This window comes from Mastigoproctus giganteus, chromosome 3 (assembly GCF_048544385.1).
Source record: "Mastigoproctus giganteus isolate SK-2022 chromosome 3, ASM4854438v1, whole genome shotgun sequence".
Lineage (NCBI taxonomy): Eukaryota > Metazoa > Arthropoda > Arachnida > Uropygi > Thelyphonidae > Mastigoproctus > Mastigoproctus giganteus.
The window spans coordinates 153,047,610-153,066,675 of NC_143577.1; the positions used below are offsets into that span (position 1 = coordinate 153,047,610).

Below are 19,066 nucleotides of genomic sequence, written 5' to 3' on the forward strand. Positions count from 1 at the left end.
GGAGAGTTACATTTGGATTAATGTAACGCTCCTTTAATAACACAGTTACTTGTATGTTGAAGAGTACCATGATATTTTAACACGCTTCTTATTCTTTCTTGTAAGTCTTAAGTTTAATAATCCGTTTTCTTTCATTTACAGATGGTATTTGCAGTTGAGACGACCCCACAGCTAATCACGAAATCTGGTAAGTAATAACTGAAGAGTATTATAACGGCAAGAACAAATTTTTAAATAAATTTATGAGCCACTTCTGTAAGCATCTTAAAAGATTCTGAGAACACACGAGTTTTAACGTTTTGAAACTTGCACTTTTGCGATTTCAGTGAATGTTCAAGAACAAAATGGCTGCACGACAAAACGAAAGGAACTTCTTTGTCTTGAAAAATGAAAGGGTTGTTTCTGATGATTAAAGAAAGCTTTGGAAATGACAGATTTTACTACTTAACATCTTTGAAATTTAGAGGGAGAATTTTATTCAGGCCAGAAGACTTTAGCTGTTAAGGCAATTACATAACAGGCAAACAAGTTATTTGAAACGTGGATCTATCACATGATGGATTAACGGAAAGGTTCAGCATTGCTATATGGTCTCTGGTACCAAGTGTTTCTCGTTGCTGAGCCATTCCCAGGGCCTCTTATTGATCCTCTCGTGCAATAAACAAATTTATTTATTTCATTTGCATATAAAAGTTTGGTAATTAGAAATCAGTAAGGGGTACCACAACCTTTCTTTGTTGCCGCTACCAGCACAACTAATTTCCATCTCCGCTTGGTCACCAAATATCGCTGTTCTTGCTTCTACGTGAAGAGATCAGAAACGTGGGAGGGAAATCCAACCCCAGAGATAAGAGGAACAAAGACGGATATTAACACAATTCCTCCACTATGGTGCTGAAGTTCATCGTATTAAGACCAACCAATATTCAGTTATGGAAATAAAGGAGTGTTGCTACCTTATTGAATCTCCTGAAAACTATTTTTAGCCACTGATGCACGTTAGTTACATTCTTCTAATGGCTGTTAGATTTAGTTTAGTTTACTCTTTCTCTCCCCTCTTTCTTTCTGCCATAGTCCCCTTTGTTCCTTCTGCTTTACATTATTCTTAATCATATATGCCAACGATACAAAAACCTGAACAAATATCCACCACCACGTTTTAGGAAACTTAGTCTCATTAATAATTTCTTTTCCTTCTTATTAACTATTTCACCGAATTTTGGGATGAAATTATTCGTGACAAATCTGCTCACATGATCATAACCAAGAAAAGAATTCCATTCCAAATTTCTCTGGTCATCCATACTCAATCTATAATTCATAAATGGTTGATTTTCACTAGGAACCAAAGATCATATCTGGTTCCTCGTGAAAATCGACCAATTATGGATTATAGATTGAGTATAGATGACCAGGGAAATTTGGAGATGTCATGTTCGGCTATTATTTTCAATTCACATTACCCAATTAGAAAACTGTGGATTCTTTGATAAATTCTTTTGCATATTTCTGATTCCCCCAGATATTTAACATCACCTGCTTATACTTTTATGTTGCATGTCACCGAAGTCTGCTCATTGGCAGCGAAGTCTAATCTTAGGGGACTCCACAGAGTTGAATATCTGATGTTGCGGGTGGCCAACCTATAATGTGATTTCCCCTACACCGCTGCCATGTCCGTAACACACCCAAACACTCGATCTTCGCTGCAAAACTTAGATAAAGTTGGTGCTGAGCTGCTGGGGAGGGGGATTCGGTAGAACTCGTTGATGAGGAATCCTGGGTTCAGCAAACCTCCTGATCCAATGCTGGGTTCAATCTATTTCCAGTTGTAAATATACGAGTTAATTTTTAGACTGAAGAAAGCGTGGGCATTTACCTCCGAAACGTAGCTTATTAATAACGACGTTGAAGGTTCCCGGAGAAACCCCACAGACATTTCAAAAAGCCAGTAAATTCGACTCACAGAAATTATGCTTAAAATGGAGGCACTTAAAGTGCTCTTCAACTCACGTTGCACGTTTTCTGAATATTTCCGTAATTCACTTCCTTGGGCGCCACCTACAGCGTAAACCAGTTACCGGAATAATCACCTTCGCTAATTGTCCACTTAACAAGCCGTATTTACAAGACCCGTCTAATGTCACTCCTCTTGTACAGAGCGGCTGCTCTCATTTCGATCCTCCTCTGTAATTCAGAGTCATTAGATTTGTTTGAGAGGTGTCGGTGTATTGTCGAGCTTTTACCGCCCACGAACTGCTCGAGATATGAGCGTGAAGGAAAGGGCGTGGGAGGTTTCATTTACAGCGCTTTCACTATGAGGTTGTTAATGGTTGAAGTACAAAAGCAGCTTCCTGCAAAAAGGTTAACGATGTTTGCTTTCTCTCCACTTCTTGGATGCAGATCGTTGTTCTCACGCAGGAATCGGTGAATTCTTTAATTAAGTGTACACGCTAAGCTCATTTGGTAGCCACACGCAATCTTCATGCATGCTAAGCAGTGCTTGTTGACCATTGTTTTGCCACAAAAGTGTTGGCACTTAGCCAAAATGATATTCCTATTGCGTTTCATGATGTTCCTAATTTAATTAAAGTTCAGTATTGAAATTATAAAGAGAACATCAAACAGCAATGTATTCTGCTTCTTTATATAGCCATTAGCCCTATCATTACAACTAATTTCTTGAGAAAGTAACCAATTGCTTTAAGAAAATTAACTTCCACTTTTACTACTTAAGATTTTTACTTTTTTTTTTTCTCCCTATCTTCAGAGTTCTAGAAAGGCTTCGATGTGAAGGCATCATTCAGAATGGTTCATTTCGATTCACATATTTGTGATATGCATATAAGCACCTCATGAACACGTTCCGCTTTTCCGCGTATTTTGTTTTTATTTTATATTTGCAGCGATACACGTGAGCGGTCACTCTAAGCTTCTGATGGTGTCTTCAGCCGTCCATTCAATAACAGTCGCTCATTTGTGGCGCGAAAAGAGAGGGGGCACGGCAAACAGGAGGGGAGGAACACCACCTTCTTACATCCGCGCATCGACAGGGTTGATGACATGGAAGTTACTCCTTCTCCAAAACATCTGCGTTGTAAAGGATGATTGATGAAGCAAGGCAACCAAGAACTACCCTCGTGCGAGAAGGATCGGTTACCGCTGTGTTTGGTGGGTGAGGAATATGCCGGAGTCATTCTTCTGTTCACCTGAGTTCTTTCGGAACCTCGGCGAAATCTGTTTTTTTGTTGCATTCACTTGTGACGCTACACTGAGCGCATGAAGAGTTATTGTCCTTCGTGCCTTTTTTCAGGAGAAATGATTTCGTTTCTCAGTCAGTGTTTTGTTCATTGCCTGCTTTACACACCAAAATATTTACATAAAACGGATTAATCTTTAGAATTAAAATTAATCAACTTTCTTGTTCTCGGGGAATGATTAAGTGACCAACTGCTCAATTATGCTCTGTGCAGGAGAACACACAGAGCACATCTCATGAGCTACCTCATTAGGAGGTTCTGACAGGATTTTAAAACAAAAGTAATTGTGAAAGACAGATAGTCATTTCACATGCGAATGAGGAGGATTGCTGAATCACGGTTTTCTCCTGTTGTTTGACAAAACAAAACTTGTATCGCTCTAGAGAAACTCCAAGTTAAACAAGTGTGCCAAACCTTCTATTCAAGTGAAGCTTTTCTATATGCTATCCTTTCCCTAACTGTACTCTGCATGGCGATTTCTATTTTTACCCCTTGTATACAGGCTATTGCTGAGGGAACTTCGCCTTTCCGTACCTCTTTTGTTTCGCTTTCAACCTCTCCCCCTCATACAGGATTCTGTACGTTGAAAACAGCATTGTGTGAGGGGAATTGAACAAAAGAAAAGGAAGACGTTGGATGGAATCCACTGGAATGAATTCCAGACGAAGTCAAAGGGGACGAGTTCGGCGTTAAGCTTTTTGGAATCCTTTATTAGGACCCAGCGTGTCTTGAAACCCACAGGTCTTGTATCGCTGGAAGGCAAGGACAAAGCAGCCTAAAATAAACTCCTCGTAGACCTATATTTGAAATGTTGATACCTCGCTGGTCTCTCGATTCCTAATGGAACAAAACCTAACAGCAGTGTCATACGCTCAATAACAGTCACCGTCTCATCCCATCTCACGCAGATGTCACTTTTCGCAGTCTTCTGCACTCTCTTTTCCCCCTAATCAAACTCAGAACCCTAAATATTTTTCCCTCTTCAAGAATCAGTTCTTAGAAGCAGACTTGCAGTCGTCCTTTCCCTATTAACCCGGGAGTCACCTTTGCTGTACATCTTCCGTCAGAGGTCGGTAACGTCACGTTATACTAAATTATAGCCGCGTTTCCAGTGACGTTTTAATTGTTCCGTCTAGTCTGAGACAGTGGCCATTAAACGTTACCTGGAAATTAGACGCAATGATAACATTCTTTCCCTTTTCTCTTAATGATTCAGGTTTCGCATGAGCCACGTGATAGTCGTGATGTTAAGCTTTCGTGTCTGCACGTCCGACAGTACTTAAAGGATCGCCGTAGAGCTGAACGAAGAAAGGAGGTGGGGGAAGAGAAGGGAGTGCATCGCAATCCCTTCCCTCGTTTGTTCGAAACATTCCAAGCACAGATTACGATAATCGAGTTAAGATGCTGAGACTCTCAATAATGCTTCTGAGAGTTTCTCATTAGTCGCCTCTTTTCGGATCGTGATGGCAGTTTTAGCGTGTCCGACAGACCTTGTTATGGCTGAAGGGCAACGACAGAGCAGACCCTTTTGCAGGGAGTATTATATACTGTCCATTGCAGTATACATACTTTCGATTTTAGAATTTCGGTGTTATAAACAAGAAATTTGATTCTTTTTAAAACACTGCATTTCGATGTTACCGATTTTTGCGCAACTTCAGCTGGTTGGGTTTTCGAAGTACGAGTATTTTGATAATAGTGCACACAGCATACAAGTTGCGCAACTGTCTTCAGTGACAACATAGTGGGTTCACCACTTTTCCCTCGTTTGGAGAAGTCTGGATTCGAACCTTATCGAAGGCTGGAATAATTCTTAAAGGCTTCTTCAACTGAGGCTTTAATTAGCCATCTCAGACAGAAAAAAACAGTAGGTGTCCATGCGTTATTCCGGATTTTTCATCCCACGCAACGAGCAAATCTGTCCATTAATACATATTCGTATTCATAAGTAGTTTTGCTTGTTGTTTGGGAATACATATTTGTACAGAGATAATACACAATAAAAAAGTTACAGGGATTAGATACAAGAAAACAGCACCTTATTTAACAGTCCCGGGTTTGAATCCCGGTCACTCAAAGCACATGTACTTATGCACTCTGGAACCTGACCCCTCGGGCTGACCGGCGGCTTGTATGAACTGGCTCACAGTATTCGATGCGAAAAAAAAAATGTACAAATTCATGTGTTCAACAAACAATTTGCGTGTTTTTTGAGCCAAGATAACTAATATGCAAAATCCTTCTCCCTCCACCTGAGATCGATTAACCATGGTTTAGATTAAAGAAGCCTAAAAATCTCCGACAGAATTCCAAGCCAGTGCTCACAGAGAACTCAACTCCATAAAATATAACCTGAATTCTATGTACCGTGTTCTATGTAGTAATAGTCATATAGGGCGAGGAAACCGGAGGCTTTTGCTGCACTGCCCGAAAAAAAAAAAAAAAAAAAAAGCCAGGTAGATAAGAAAATGCAAATTATTTGCTTCCCTCCTTACATAGGTAACTATCCAGTTGACCTTTGAATTTATTCAAATTGTCAGCCTCAATTACCTGCGAAGGCAACCTGTTCCAGCAATCAACGACTCGCAGGCTAAAAGAAAACTTCCTACAATCTAGTCTAAACCTCTTCCCCTGTAATTTTAATTTATGATACTGAATTCTGGAATTCGCTATAACAGTGAAAATTCTGCCTTCATTAATTTTACTAACCCCTTCTAAACCCTAATCGGGTCAATTCTGAGATGGCTGTTTGCCAAGATCTGTAGCCCATATAATTGAAGTCTTTCCACCATTCGAGTTGCCCGTCTTTGGACCCTTTCAAGAAGCTCAATGTCTTTTTTCAGATGAAGTCTCCATACTTGAACACAGTATTCCAAATGTGGTCTTACAATTGCCTTATACAGTGGGATTATGACCTCCTTATCTCTACAGGATAATGTTCGATAAATCATCAATAGGACACAATGGCCTTTCCCTGGCTGCCTGTTTACCCTGCTCAGAAAACTTCTATCTGCACGGATTATAACTTCCAGATCCCTTTCCACCCCCAGTGTTTTTAATTCAACCTCACCAAGTGTATAAATTATTTGGGATTGCAATTCCCCAAGTGTAAGATCTTGCATTTTGCTCTATTAAAACATAGCTACAAGTTTTCTATCCATTCTTGCAGCCTGTTGGTCATCCTGAAGGACCGTTGATTAGTACTGATTATTAACTACTTTACCAATCTTTACGTCATTTGAAAATTTTGACTTCAAGCCTTCTATCCCATTGTTGATGTCTGAAGAATATTCATCAATTATAATCCACTGATTTCTGCCCTCTAGCCACTCTGTACTGATCATTAACGACTCTCCCAAACTTTATCACGTCCTTTATCCCTTCGTTGATGATATTTAAAAAAATCAGAAACTATAGTTGCTAAGAACCGATCTTTGAGCGAATTCACTTCTGTCGTTACACCAATCTGAAGAATATCCATTGACCACATAATTTGCATTCTGCCCTGCAGCTACCCAGCAATCCACCTTAGAATCTTAGGCAACTTCAGGTTTGCTATAGTTTTATTAATGCTTTGCTAAAATCAAATAAACTATGCTGAAATTGTTCCCTACATCCAGATCATGAGTAATTGTGTCAAAATAACTTACTAAGTTAGTTAAACATGATTTTGTCTTAACAAAACCGTGTTCTATGTCTTTCAGCATGCCATTTCTTTCTAAATGTCCCTGGATTGCACTCTTAATCATTACATCTAGGATTTTTCTCCAATGAAGCCACAGTAACCAGTCTGTCTGTAGTTTCCGACTTCACTCTTATAACCGCCTGTATGTATTGGCGATACGTTGGCAATTCTCTATTCCCAAGGAATCTCCCCCGACTCCAAAGATGTGTCGCATAATTAACTTCAATGGTTCAATACACTCTCTGGTGGCCTCCCTCAAAATTACTGGATATGTTATCAACTCCAGGAACCTTACTTGCCTTTATGCTCGAAAGTTTTCTAAAAGTTTTTTTTGTAAGCAAAATGTGCAGAAGTAAATTTGTCCCTGCCCTCCGTCTACCGCTGCAGATGAAAGTAAATCTTTCCAGTAATACTGGTAGGAACTTCGCTGCGCTGTGAATGTCAAAGACTCGACTCTAAAGGTAGTAAACCAGTTATTAGAAACCTTTCTCCGGCCCTGTTAAAAGCGCACAACAGATGACACCTGGAAGATTATCCCAATGGTTCATTTGGCCGAAGACGTGTTAAATATCATCCTCCTGACCGTGCTATCCCCTCCACCCCACCCGGGACACCACTTCCCACGAGAGAGCTGCCTCTGTCACCAGACACTAAACAAGTACAGAAGCCGTAGAAGCAACTTACGCTCGCTGCCGGAGGATGTGTGAAGATGGTGGTGCAGATGCGAGGATTTATTGCTGTTCGCGTCCTTCTTGCTAATCGCTCGTTGATACATCCGCAACTCCCACCAAGAAATTTACTGCCCTCGCAAACCCTGCTTCATATGCGCCACGAGTAAAATTCTTCTCATAGCGGGAGTCAGCACCCTTCATTCGTTTTTTGTCACGTACGGGGTCACGGCCTGTCACGTTTTCCACCTGCCAAAGATGTTCAATGCTCATCAAGGAAGTGTTCGTGATAAGTTGGCCAAACTGGTTTGTCACTTGTTCGCTGACTGCAAGGTGAATGGTCCCTACTGAAAGGCTCCCAGAGAGGCAGTCAATCTCCTTCGCTTCGCTGCGTGTACTTATTCCTCCGCTCATTCTTTATATACATTTCAAATATTTCTGTTTTCCGTCGCTATTATACGTGTCTTTGTACTTCTTTTCTCCCACACGCGCGGTGATTGTAAGGTGAATTGCTTAGTCTAACAACAAATCCATTACTTGCCACTTATTGTTAAACGACATAGAAGGGAAATAACTGGAGGCGGTGCCCTAGCCGAGTGTGACTGTATGATTACGAGGGCGCCACCACACACACGTTTATTATCGCTGCCGAATTAGAAGTTAAAAATAAAGCGAATGCCTCCTGAACAACCTCAAAATATGCGTTGAACAGAAATTACGATTATCCTACGGCAGGATTTCAAGTCGGATGATATCTTTGATGCTGAAGACTGCTGTTATTAATGCGTCAAAGGTCTGTTGCCCAATTTAGAATGACAAGAATACATTGATGGAATTTATGATTGGGTTGCGCTTTCTTTTCTTTTCTCCATAATCCTATGGTCAACAGAAGTTAGTTAAACTCTCACCGTTCATCCGTGTATTGTCTTCAATATGTTAATTCCAGTCGATCGTGGAAGTTGCTTAATTTTTTATTCCCCCAACCCATCTAGTGAATCAGCAAGATCAAACTGTAGTCGAGGTCGCGTTATATTGTTTAATGTTACTTGTCCTTGGGGTAACCTTATGCAACTAAGCGCATTGAATACAAAAGGGAAAAATTATATTGAATATAAGAAGCGCACCGAGCACCTTTAAACGCTATTAATATCCCAATCTGGAAGCTATCTAACTAGCAAGAGAGTGCTGAATGGCTGGAGCACACATTAATGACCCGATCAACTCTGGCTGAATATATGAACTCTCCCTTTAACTGTGTTCCGGAGTTATAGCAAACGTAATCAGCTATTTAATGCATTGTTTTTGCTACACCAACCAGTGGAGGTTAACGTCCTGTAACGCCCTTGTTAAACTGGCCACAATACTTATAAGGAGAATTATTATACGTCCTTAATATTTAATAAGGTGCAGCACAAAAGAATCTTAGAGGGTAAGATAGGGAAACAATGCTTTCGTTACTTCCTTGATGGCCGTACGATGGCGCTATTAGCAACAGCCATTTAGTGTTATCAGATCTATTACGTTCGATAGGAACCTCAAGAGCACGTGCATTCAAACGATATTACACTTTCCCCCTCTATCAAAAAATTAGTTCATTCGCATAGAACTCGTCTTTTCGGGGACTTATCTGTCAATGGAACTAGATTTCCTCTACTCCCACTAATGGAAACCAGCATCCATTGCTGTTCCTTCTCTCTGCTTCACCCGACCATGACGGTACATTGCATGACACGCAAGCATCGCAATTATCTTCAGGTCCTAGACTTAACGAGCAGACCACCTGTTGAGATAATGGATGGACGAGTTTTGTCTTTTGCTAACCAAGACATTTGGTACCGATTATCCTACCGAATGAAACGTCTTGAACCTCTCTGTGTCAGATATCGTTCGCCGGAACTGCTTTGGCTATCTTTCAAAATACACGGCGCATTCGTATTCTCGAGCCAATTCTGTTTTTCGGCTACGTGTGGGCGGAATTCGACAGAAGCTTCAGCCCAGCCCCCCTCCTTGCTTTTTCCAATAAACAATGTAATGAGCCAAAGTTCATTCTGTTAAGTGTAGAACCCAAGGAAAAATTCCATTCTTTGAATATTTTAGGGGCAATTAGTCGCTACACAAGGAGTGTTCTAATTAGTAAAAGCCACTTAAGTGTATTTCTCACATGGAACACGAAGGGTTCCTGCTGCTAAGGAGTCCTAATGAGAACTGGTCAAAGCATTAAAGAATGCCAGTGTGCAAGCAGAGCAGAATAATATTTAATCCAACAGAGAGGAGGAATGGTAGGTACAACTGCCTGAAGTATTTCGTTTACGGCATTGGAATTCTGTCGTGTGTAAATAATCATTATTAATGAACGTTAATAGCATAGTTTAGCGCAACTTACTAGCTGTTACCTTGGAAGACTCACGTGTTCTTTGAATTCGCATTCCTCTCTTTCTGCACACTCGGCGATTTTCTCTTACTTAAAAAAAATGTAAATAAAATGTAAAAATAAATCATTTTTTCAGGATAAAATAGAAACAGCAGCGACTTCTCCTAATATTGGCCCGCATGCCATTCCAGACATTGGTCCATCGCACTCTTGCTGACCCTTCTTTTGACACAGCGAAAACATATCACTATCAGATATGTTTAGAAAGCTTAATGGGATAATTTTCATTCATAACAAAAACCTGTTGGTGTCAGGTGCCGATGGCAAAGACTGGGCACATGTCGGTATATTCATAAGTTTTTCATCCAGTCAAGTAATATAAGGTTATTGTACTCTAATATGAAAGATGCAGCTAAATACAGGGTTATCTATTTATTAAAAATCTAATAAAAAGACTGCCGCAGGATGTGCTGAATATTTCTCAGAATATTTAAAAAAATGAAATGGATATGAGGTTATGCTTCAAAATGAACACACGTTCTTCTCTGGAATAAAACCCCATTAACAAATGCTTTCACAATTAAACTACCTTCGGAAAACTGTCTAAAGAATCTCATGCCATAAAAATGTCATTATGTTACTGTTAAGCAATGAGCTGCGCTTCAAATTGATAATCGTGTACGATCTGCACCTGAATTGAAGAATAAGCGTGGTGATATGACGCTTGTTCTTTGGTAATTTTTGAACACTTTACGATATTTTATTTATATGGAATAATACGTACATTATAGTGCTTAAACATTACTCCAACTTGCATGCCGAAATACAAAATAAGTATTAACGTGGATGTACAATAATCAATGATTTGTATCTTGAATAACCAATAATGTACAATAATAGACAGCTTTGAACAATGTATAATGACATATGAATAATAACGTAAAGATTTAAAACAGACATTTCACAGGAAAGACCAGGAACTAGTCCATACTCTGAGCGTAGCCTCCTCAATTAGGAATCTTATCAGTAAAAACTCGTGGAGCGAGAAACATTGGTTGTCATCCTGACATGCCAGATTAGTTCATTTCTTGAGAATACTTCACTGCCTTACAGATGGTTCAGTAAGGCACTCAGATGAAACAGGGGTGGAGACATTTTAAAATAGAAGTACAGTAATTTTATTCCGTTGTTTTTGAAACGCTGTATAGTCTTGAGCGGAAAGACGCCAGATCGTAGTCCAGTCACTGCCATTTCAGGCAGAGACACCATCACCACGCACAAACTGATGAATTAGCACGGAATGATTTGGAGTGTTATCAGATGCTTAGCTATTTGTTAGCAAGCATCAGCTTGTTAATGAATAGCTTTGCTTTCTTCTCTGAAATTACCAAAACTGGCATTTAATTCATTCACCTGTTTTTTATTGGCTCTGTTGGCAATGAACCACAATATTTCTCTACCTCCCTACCTTTTTTATGAACCAATGAACCACAATATTCCTCTACCTTCCATTGAAATTTAAAGCGATGTTTCCTATTTACAATGTGTCGTAGCCGCTATCAAACTTCAACGCTCTCATTGTGTCCATTGGCGTAGCCGTTCGCTGTACTAAATGCTGAAGAGCGATACCAAAAATGGAAAAGGGTACCACAAGTGAATCACTACAAGTACAAAAGGGAAATAACTGTAAATAATTGACGGAAACACGGATATCTATATATCCTATTGGTTTTGCTTCGAGCTATGGGTGTAAGCGAAAGCAAAGAAGTAGAAAGGGTAGTCTCCAAAACTTCCGCTGTTATTTTCATGGTTAAAATCGAATTATTTGCGCCGTGTGTGTGTGGAAGAAAGGATTCAGAATAAGGGCTGTAAACAGAGATAAGAAAGGGTGAGGAGCATCTCGGTAATCGTCACGCTAGAATGGCAGACACCAAAGTATGAATCCAGAGAGAGGTTACGCCTGGCAAGGGTGAAAGGGGCGGGGGACTCGATTGATCACATCTACCAAATATCTAAAGTGACTTTCCGTGTGATGAAATGCGAGGTTCGAGTTGAGTGACTCGGGTACCGAAAGGGAGAGGAATGAATTCTCCACTCGAAGTGTAGGGTTGCTGGCTGAGTGTGTGCGCTCTTCCCTTCACCTAATCCGGAAGGCCGCCGCACTTTCGCTGCGTGAGCGTTCTCCAGTAATGTTTCTATCATCATCGCGTATCTCGGAGGAAAGGAAGGAAGGGAATGGCTGCTGAATTTTGCCGCTCTCTTCACGCACCAGATGATAGTGGGGGCCTTGAACCAGAATTCATTCTCTTACATTAGATTATTGCTCTCGTCGTCCGTGAACATATTGTACCTTTCTGCTGCTGCAGTTCAAAGGTCAGTCACCCACCTTTCTTTCTCAGCTGCCCAAGATTTAATATTGTGGTACAGAAACGGACGTTGTGTTTTTTTTTTTTTTTTTCACGTTTAGGGCCTTTGACCTGATAACGGAAATGCCTCTCATTTGCACGAGCCTAGCCCACAGCATCCACGCCAGTCTACAGATTGCGCATTTCTGGCACACGGCAACTCCAGATAATTTCTGTCGCGTGGTGCGATTAAAAGAAAAAGACAAAGTAAAGAAAATAAAATAAAATGGCTGCCTAAAGATAGTTGCGCATAATCAAGCGAAGAGTGCTGTATCCACTAATATCTAGTCCAGCGCGTAAATTCTTCTTGATAATTTTAATTACGTTAAACAGGTGAATTATGTTTAAACATTGTTATGTTAAAATTATGTTATGAAATCCTAAGAACGTCTGTATGCAGATCAATTGATTTCCTTTAACCTGGTCTACTGACTTTTTTAGCGAATGGACGAGGTTCAACATTAAGCGCATTTAGTTTTTGAGAGGTTCTGTTGGTTCTGACAGATGTATTATTTATTGTTGTTATTTTTAACGCTACCGGAGCTTGTCGCTTATACTCGACCATATGTATCTTGTCTGTAGAAATGTGTGGTGTTAACGAGGGAAAAATTGTATTCTCTCCACCTGAGGTTGGCTTGAAAAAGACTAGAAATTCCCTCAGTCGTAGACGGTAACAGAACTCAAACGACGTCATTCGAGTTGAAGATGGCGATGTATCTTGTCGACTAAACTGTCAGCATGAGTACGTGACCTGATCTTTATGCCATAATTTCACTCGACAGGCTTTGGATCAGTTTTCAACCAATTTTCATAGCTTGGTTGAGCCGCTATGTCCTGAAACAAAATATTCTAGAAATTTCACGTCCGTCGCATTCTGTTCTGTCGGGTACAGAATTACTGGGTGCCAAGCGGGGGCTGCAGAGTTTACTTTAAAGGGAATGCTTCTTCTTCTTTTTTTTTTTTTTTTTTTAAATTCTGCGAAACAGACAGATCTTTACAACACGTTATTTCCAGACGTCATTCCCAAATCGTGCCGTAGACAGAGTTGTGCTTGAATTATGACCCTAGTTGCAACACCGTCAGAAGCTGCAGACGAAATCAAATTAATTCTGTGTGGAGTGTCGAAGACGATGCTTGCATATTTAACCATTTCTTTACTTTAAACAGCGCATGTCTTTTGATTCTTGATGCGGAAAAAAAAAAACAGGTGGAAGCGAATGCGATTTCTTTCAGTTTCACCTCTATTTATTATCGAACAAAGGCTTTTCTCCCCTGAAAGAGGTGCTTGAGATGCAGGTGTTCATCAGTTGCATTCATGGCATAGGCTCAGCACGACATTCTGGTTAAGGCTTGTATGCGATGCGCACTGACATTTACCCTTTGATCTGTCTCGTCATTTCGTACTTGCAGCTGTCGGATGTGGGCAGTAAGCCAGTAGGTATCCCACTCGGGCACTTCAGGTAAAAGAAAAGAAAAGAAGAGGCAGGGCGCTTTTATCTTTATTTGTTTTGGGAACAAATGGTTCCTTGGCCTTCGGGAAAGGCTTTTCAGCGCAGGAAAAGTCAGACCGATGTACCTTTTCTTACTTGTAGGTACCAATGCATATAATGCAATAAAATTACCTCTCTGTGTATAAGAAAATCCACCCCACAATGAGTTCGATATTCTAATGGGCTTTACTCAGATAAGGCTTGCCAGAAGCTATTTATATCTTGCTATCATTCATTTAAAGATACACTGCTCGACAAAATTAACAGAACACGTAGCAAATGGAGTGTAACTCGTGCAGCTTGCGATTAAACGGGACAAAACTTGGTATGGTGGTGTACCATCGAATAATGGACATTTATGGAGGTTTTATAAAAATTACCAAAAAGGTTATATTACAGAAGTCGATACAAAAGGCTTGAAAATATGGTTACATGACATCAGTACTGGCGTATCATCCCCTCCAACGGACGGCCAAACAGGCCCTATACCGGTGAACCATACTCGATATAAAGGTGTCTATAAGATTCTTTGGCAAGAAATCTAATTTTCCACCAGCGCAGACCTTATCTCACCAAGTGATTGAGGAGCTGACTCTCGGCGTGCAATGCGATGCCCAAGGGCGTCCCACAAATGTTCAATCGGATTTAAGTCTGACGATCATATTGGCCATGGCAGTCGTCGGATATCTTCAACTTCAAGATGGTGGATTTCTCCACCAGTGTGTGGAGTGTTGTGTATTTATGTGCAGTGGCGTTTTCGTGCATGAAAATAAAATCTGGGCTAACTGCATCCCTAAGAAGTATCTGTGTAAGATATATCACGATATTAATTAATTGTACAGTATTCTTATTCTATTCTCACGTGAATTAAGCATTAGGATTTTAGTACTCTAAAAAAATTAAAAAATAAACATCAAATTTTTTGAATGTAAGGATGAATTTAAATGAAGAAATCACGAGCAACTGGGATAATGTTTATTCCTCTTATTAAGAGCACTGAAATGAAATGAAATGCGTATTAAAAAAGTGATTGCAGAGGAATGGCTCCCACTAATCCCATCGTATTGTAAATCATATATATATTTTTTCTAAATTTAGTCTAAGGAATTTTAATTTATCATTACATAATTATTTATGGTAGTGCGCTATGATCGTAGATTTCACGAATTTTAGAATTAGACACGAAATGAATTTTATGAAGTACTGTTGAAGAATAACTGTGTTAACTTAATTTCGTCCATTAATGTATACGAAATCTGATACATAACTATGTTCAAAGGATTTTTATACTTGTGGTTGGAGTATTAGCCACCGCAGATAGCGCTGCACTCAAGCTATTGGTGACCAAATAAAATCAGGATTCTTGCTGAGAATAATCAATGTCCATTCGCTGATAAGTGAAGATACAATCAGAAATCGAGCCGGAAAAAAAATCCAGTTGTATTTTTAGGGTTCAAGAAAAATGCTTAAATTTCTTCGTGAGTCACCTAATAGGAATTTTCTAATTATAGTTGGGGCCCCTTCAGGGCTCTCGGTAAAAGATGGGGCATTGGCCGTTGCACGTGGCGCAACTGGTAAGGTAGGTTGTTCCGCGATTGGATTTTGTAGCGGTAAGAGCCACACCTATCGAAGCCGTTGTACCCGGTCGGCCCCATCGATTTCCGTCGTCTTGATAATTATCGGTTGAAGCATTATGGCTCTCGGGGAAACTGACAGCTTCGATGCATTGTCCCCTTAGAAGTAGGCTGGGTTCCGGAGAATCTCCTCTCTTCACCTTAAGCCAAGTGACTAAAGCAAGGCTGCAGGCGATCCTGCAAGGTATACGTGCTTAACCCCAGGTTCTTTAAATAGGAAACAGTTTTTTGCAGTGGGGGGGGATATAATTAATGCCGACAAAGATTGCCAATGTCTGAAGCATCGAGTTGTTGAGCTTATAAAGACAGTCCCTGAAAAAGAAACATATCTTCTACATAAATCACTTTGATCTGCACATTAATCAAAAACAACATCTTTATTTGTATAAAATTCAAAGACTGAGTTGTTAAGTGACTATTGGATTACATTTACTTTTTCGTAATCCTGGCATGATCAATAAAATTTCTGTCTAACGATTAGCTAGAAAATTATGAGCAGTGAAACTGTTTTTATGCAGGCTGAAGTTTAAGAAGTTGTTGTGAAGGCAGCATTCATTATTTGGAAAGAAGTTCCGATGTCATTGCTATGTGATCTTCAGAGTATACTACACATGTTTTACTGAGTGAACTGGCCCTCGCTGTTGGAAAGGTGATTACAATATCGCTGTCCTTCATACACCGTGTAAGGGACAACGATATCTTAGAGGCGTGTATTCGAATCCCATCTGAAAGGAACGAATGTGTATTGGTTTTATTGCATCATGGCCAAGGTATTCGGTCTCAGGCGAGGATTACGTCTCCCCTCCTCCATTAAAACATTCAAAGCGACCCCGGAGTACGCACAATTTACATGCATTATATTCCCACGCTTCATGGTCTTAGCTGACCTGATATTAATTTCAGTGTTACATTAACAGACTTAAAGGAAATTGAATTTAAATAAAAGACAAAGCTTCCCATGTGTCCATAATGTCAGTGTGAATGTCGTATATTTTTTGCAGTAGATAAACCAACGCCATTTCTTGTAGAATATTTTGCCAAAATGGCAGCATTGCAAGTGCAGATGTCTTTTTATAGATTCTTCCAAATGGTCCCTCGTGCTGTAAAGCTCCATGGATAGCAAGTTATCCATGGAGTGATATCGGGCTACTAGGCGACCGTACTGTTTGTATAACTTCAAACAGAGATCTGGGTATCACAAAACACATCGTGCAGATATTCACTTAGTTCTGAGAAACGTGGCCGTAAAGAATTTCAATAGTCACCCACTTTTGTCGTCTCGTGATTGTTTGGAGAATACCACTTTTTATGACCTTTTTATAGTGGTTTTTTGACGAGCGTTCAACTAAAGCAGCGACCTCCGCGATGTTGCCTGTTTATTTGATAGTACACTGTTCGACAAAATTTACAGGAACACGTAGAAAACGTGATGTAACTCGCCCAGCTTTCAATGAAGCGGGACAGAATTTAGTATGGTGATGTATCATAGTACACCACTACACCAAATTCAGTGGGATAGACACATCTTCAGTACTCAGTACTGGAGATGTGGCTATCTTACTGAGCAAGCCAAAATACGAGAATGAAGTTGTGATCGCAATCCTTGTTTTATAGACATGAATAATTTGCATGCTGTACGGCTCTGTAAGGTGGTAGATCTACATTTCTACAGGATGTTCACAATAAAATATTCATGAAAAACATTTTGTCGAGCAGTGTTAATTTTGTCGAACAGTATTTTGGGCAAACGAGAGCCCTCGTTTGCCCAAAATACTGTTTTAAAAAGTTCTATTTTAAGGTTGTCTTTGTCTGGTAGTGCTTCTTTGCTGAATCTTTCTCCGAAATAAGTTAGAACATCTTTTCTTGTCTTATCCATACTTGCTCTTTCTTGGACCCAACTGATTACAACTACCTGCTGTTCTGTTCTTTATGAACTTGTCTATTTGGACGGGAGTCCGTGGCGTATTGACTAATTTGATCATAGCGCGTCAATTAATATGGTAGGACTAGTTCATATGGTGATCATCGTGAGCACGTCATTACTAATATTTGTTCATGTGCTGATTTACATGCTGAGCGGGATGAAAAACCCGTGATAAATCTCCCTTTGCCTGATCTGCTAACCATACCCCATTGAAGATGCCTATAAGAACTGCTCTAGTCTCCGAGGAGGGGAGAAGTGGATATAGACCAGAACCTATCCAAACAAGTGACACAATGCTGTTTATGCGCAGTATATGAGTTGATGTCAGCTACAGGCAACAAATAGAAATTTCAATTAATGAGTGAGGCAAAAAGACATCTGGATCACGCTGTACTATTATAGGTTGAATTACATCTCTCTTAAATTCGTCTGGATGTTCAGCAACCTATATTGGAGGTATCAAATACCTACATCGCAGGTATTTGAGATTGAGTCGTTACAATAAAATGAATTTAACACCATGAAGTTCTCACATCTCAAGGAATCATCAGTTATTAAAGAAGTTTTTATATGAAACGGAAATCAAATCCTATCAGGGAAGTATCTTAAAGGATACCCTTAAAGATAATTCTCCCCAAAATGTATTTTTAGAATTTCGAGAGCAAGAGGCATAAATAAACGCATTTAGATCACAAATTTGTCATGGTTTGAACCATGATCAATTACAAGAAACACGGCAAAACCGTTAGCAACCGTTTTTGCGTACTCCAATTATGTCTGTTGCTGTACGAGTCTACTAATGGGCTCAGAGAATGAACGTGCGTTGAAGAATGATTATAGAGACTTCCTCGAATTTCCATCAGGATGCTCGTAGGCACGTATAGCTAACTTACACGATTTCGTATCACCCGGAATTAAGATACAGCTAAGAAACGACAGACACACCCGAAAGTGTAATGTATTTTGTTATCGCGTGGCAGAGCGCATCGCTATAACAGCGCTAACAGTGGGATCCATGGCAACCTTGAAAGAGATAAAACCCCTTCACGCTAACTTTCATTACGCCTTGCCGTATTATACCCGTCACGATGTTTTATCAACTGCACCACCTTGCCAAGCTCGTGCTCTCCATCATGGCAGTTCTCAACGCGCCCTTCCGCCAGAGACAATGGAAATGACAAGACCTGGAAGCGTGAACAATACACATGCAGAAAATGGATATTCGTGGCTGTAGATTTGCAAATGAACAAACTGGTGGGGGAGGTGCGAAGGAGCTTGTAGAGAATGTGAATAAATCACCTTGTTGCAGCTACACCCCTGGTCAAGCGTGTTTACAGGAACTGTTTGTACCGAAATGGAAGGCCAGTGGCCATGCTCGGTGTCGTAATATCAGTTTCTTTCTCTCTATTGCGTATAAACATCTTTTTAATGCAAATATGACACCACACAAAAGGCAGAAACAGACACCGCCAAAAACTCATGTTCATTACTTCTTGGATTTTCGACGTTATACCTTTGTTCACGAGATGCGTAACCATGCGCAAAACGCCTTGCAGGTGCTTCTCGGTTTCGTTTTTTGTTGTTTGCTCTCGTTTGCCCTTTGGGACTGAATCTGGCTTTCTCTCTAGC

General features: G+C 40.1%; 1 protein-coding gene across 1 annotated transcript in view; it reads left to right on the forward strand.

Annotated features, from left to right (window-relative positions):
* LOC150088333 (cuticlin-3-like) overlaps positions 1 to 19,066 on the forward strand; it is a 64,478-nt gene that overhangs the window by 30,644 nt on the left and 14,768 nt on the right. Inside the window, exon 3 of the mRNA XM_090370725.1 lies at positions 142 to 187. Coding sequence (XP_090226851.1) covers positions 142 to 187 — 46 coding nt within the window. The remainder of the gene's footprint in view (positions 1 to 141; positions 188 to 19,066) is intronic.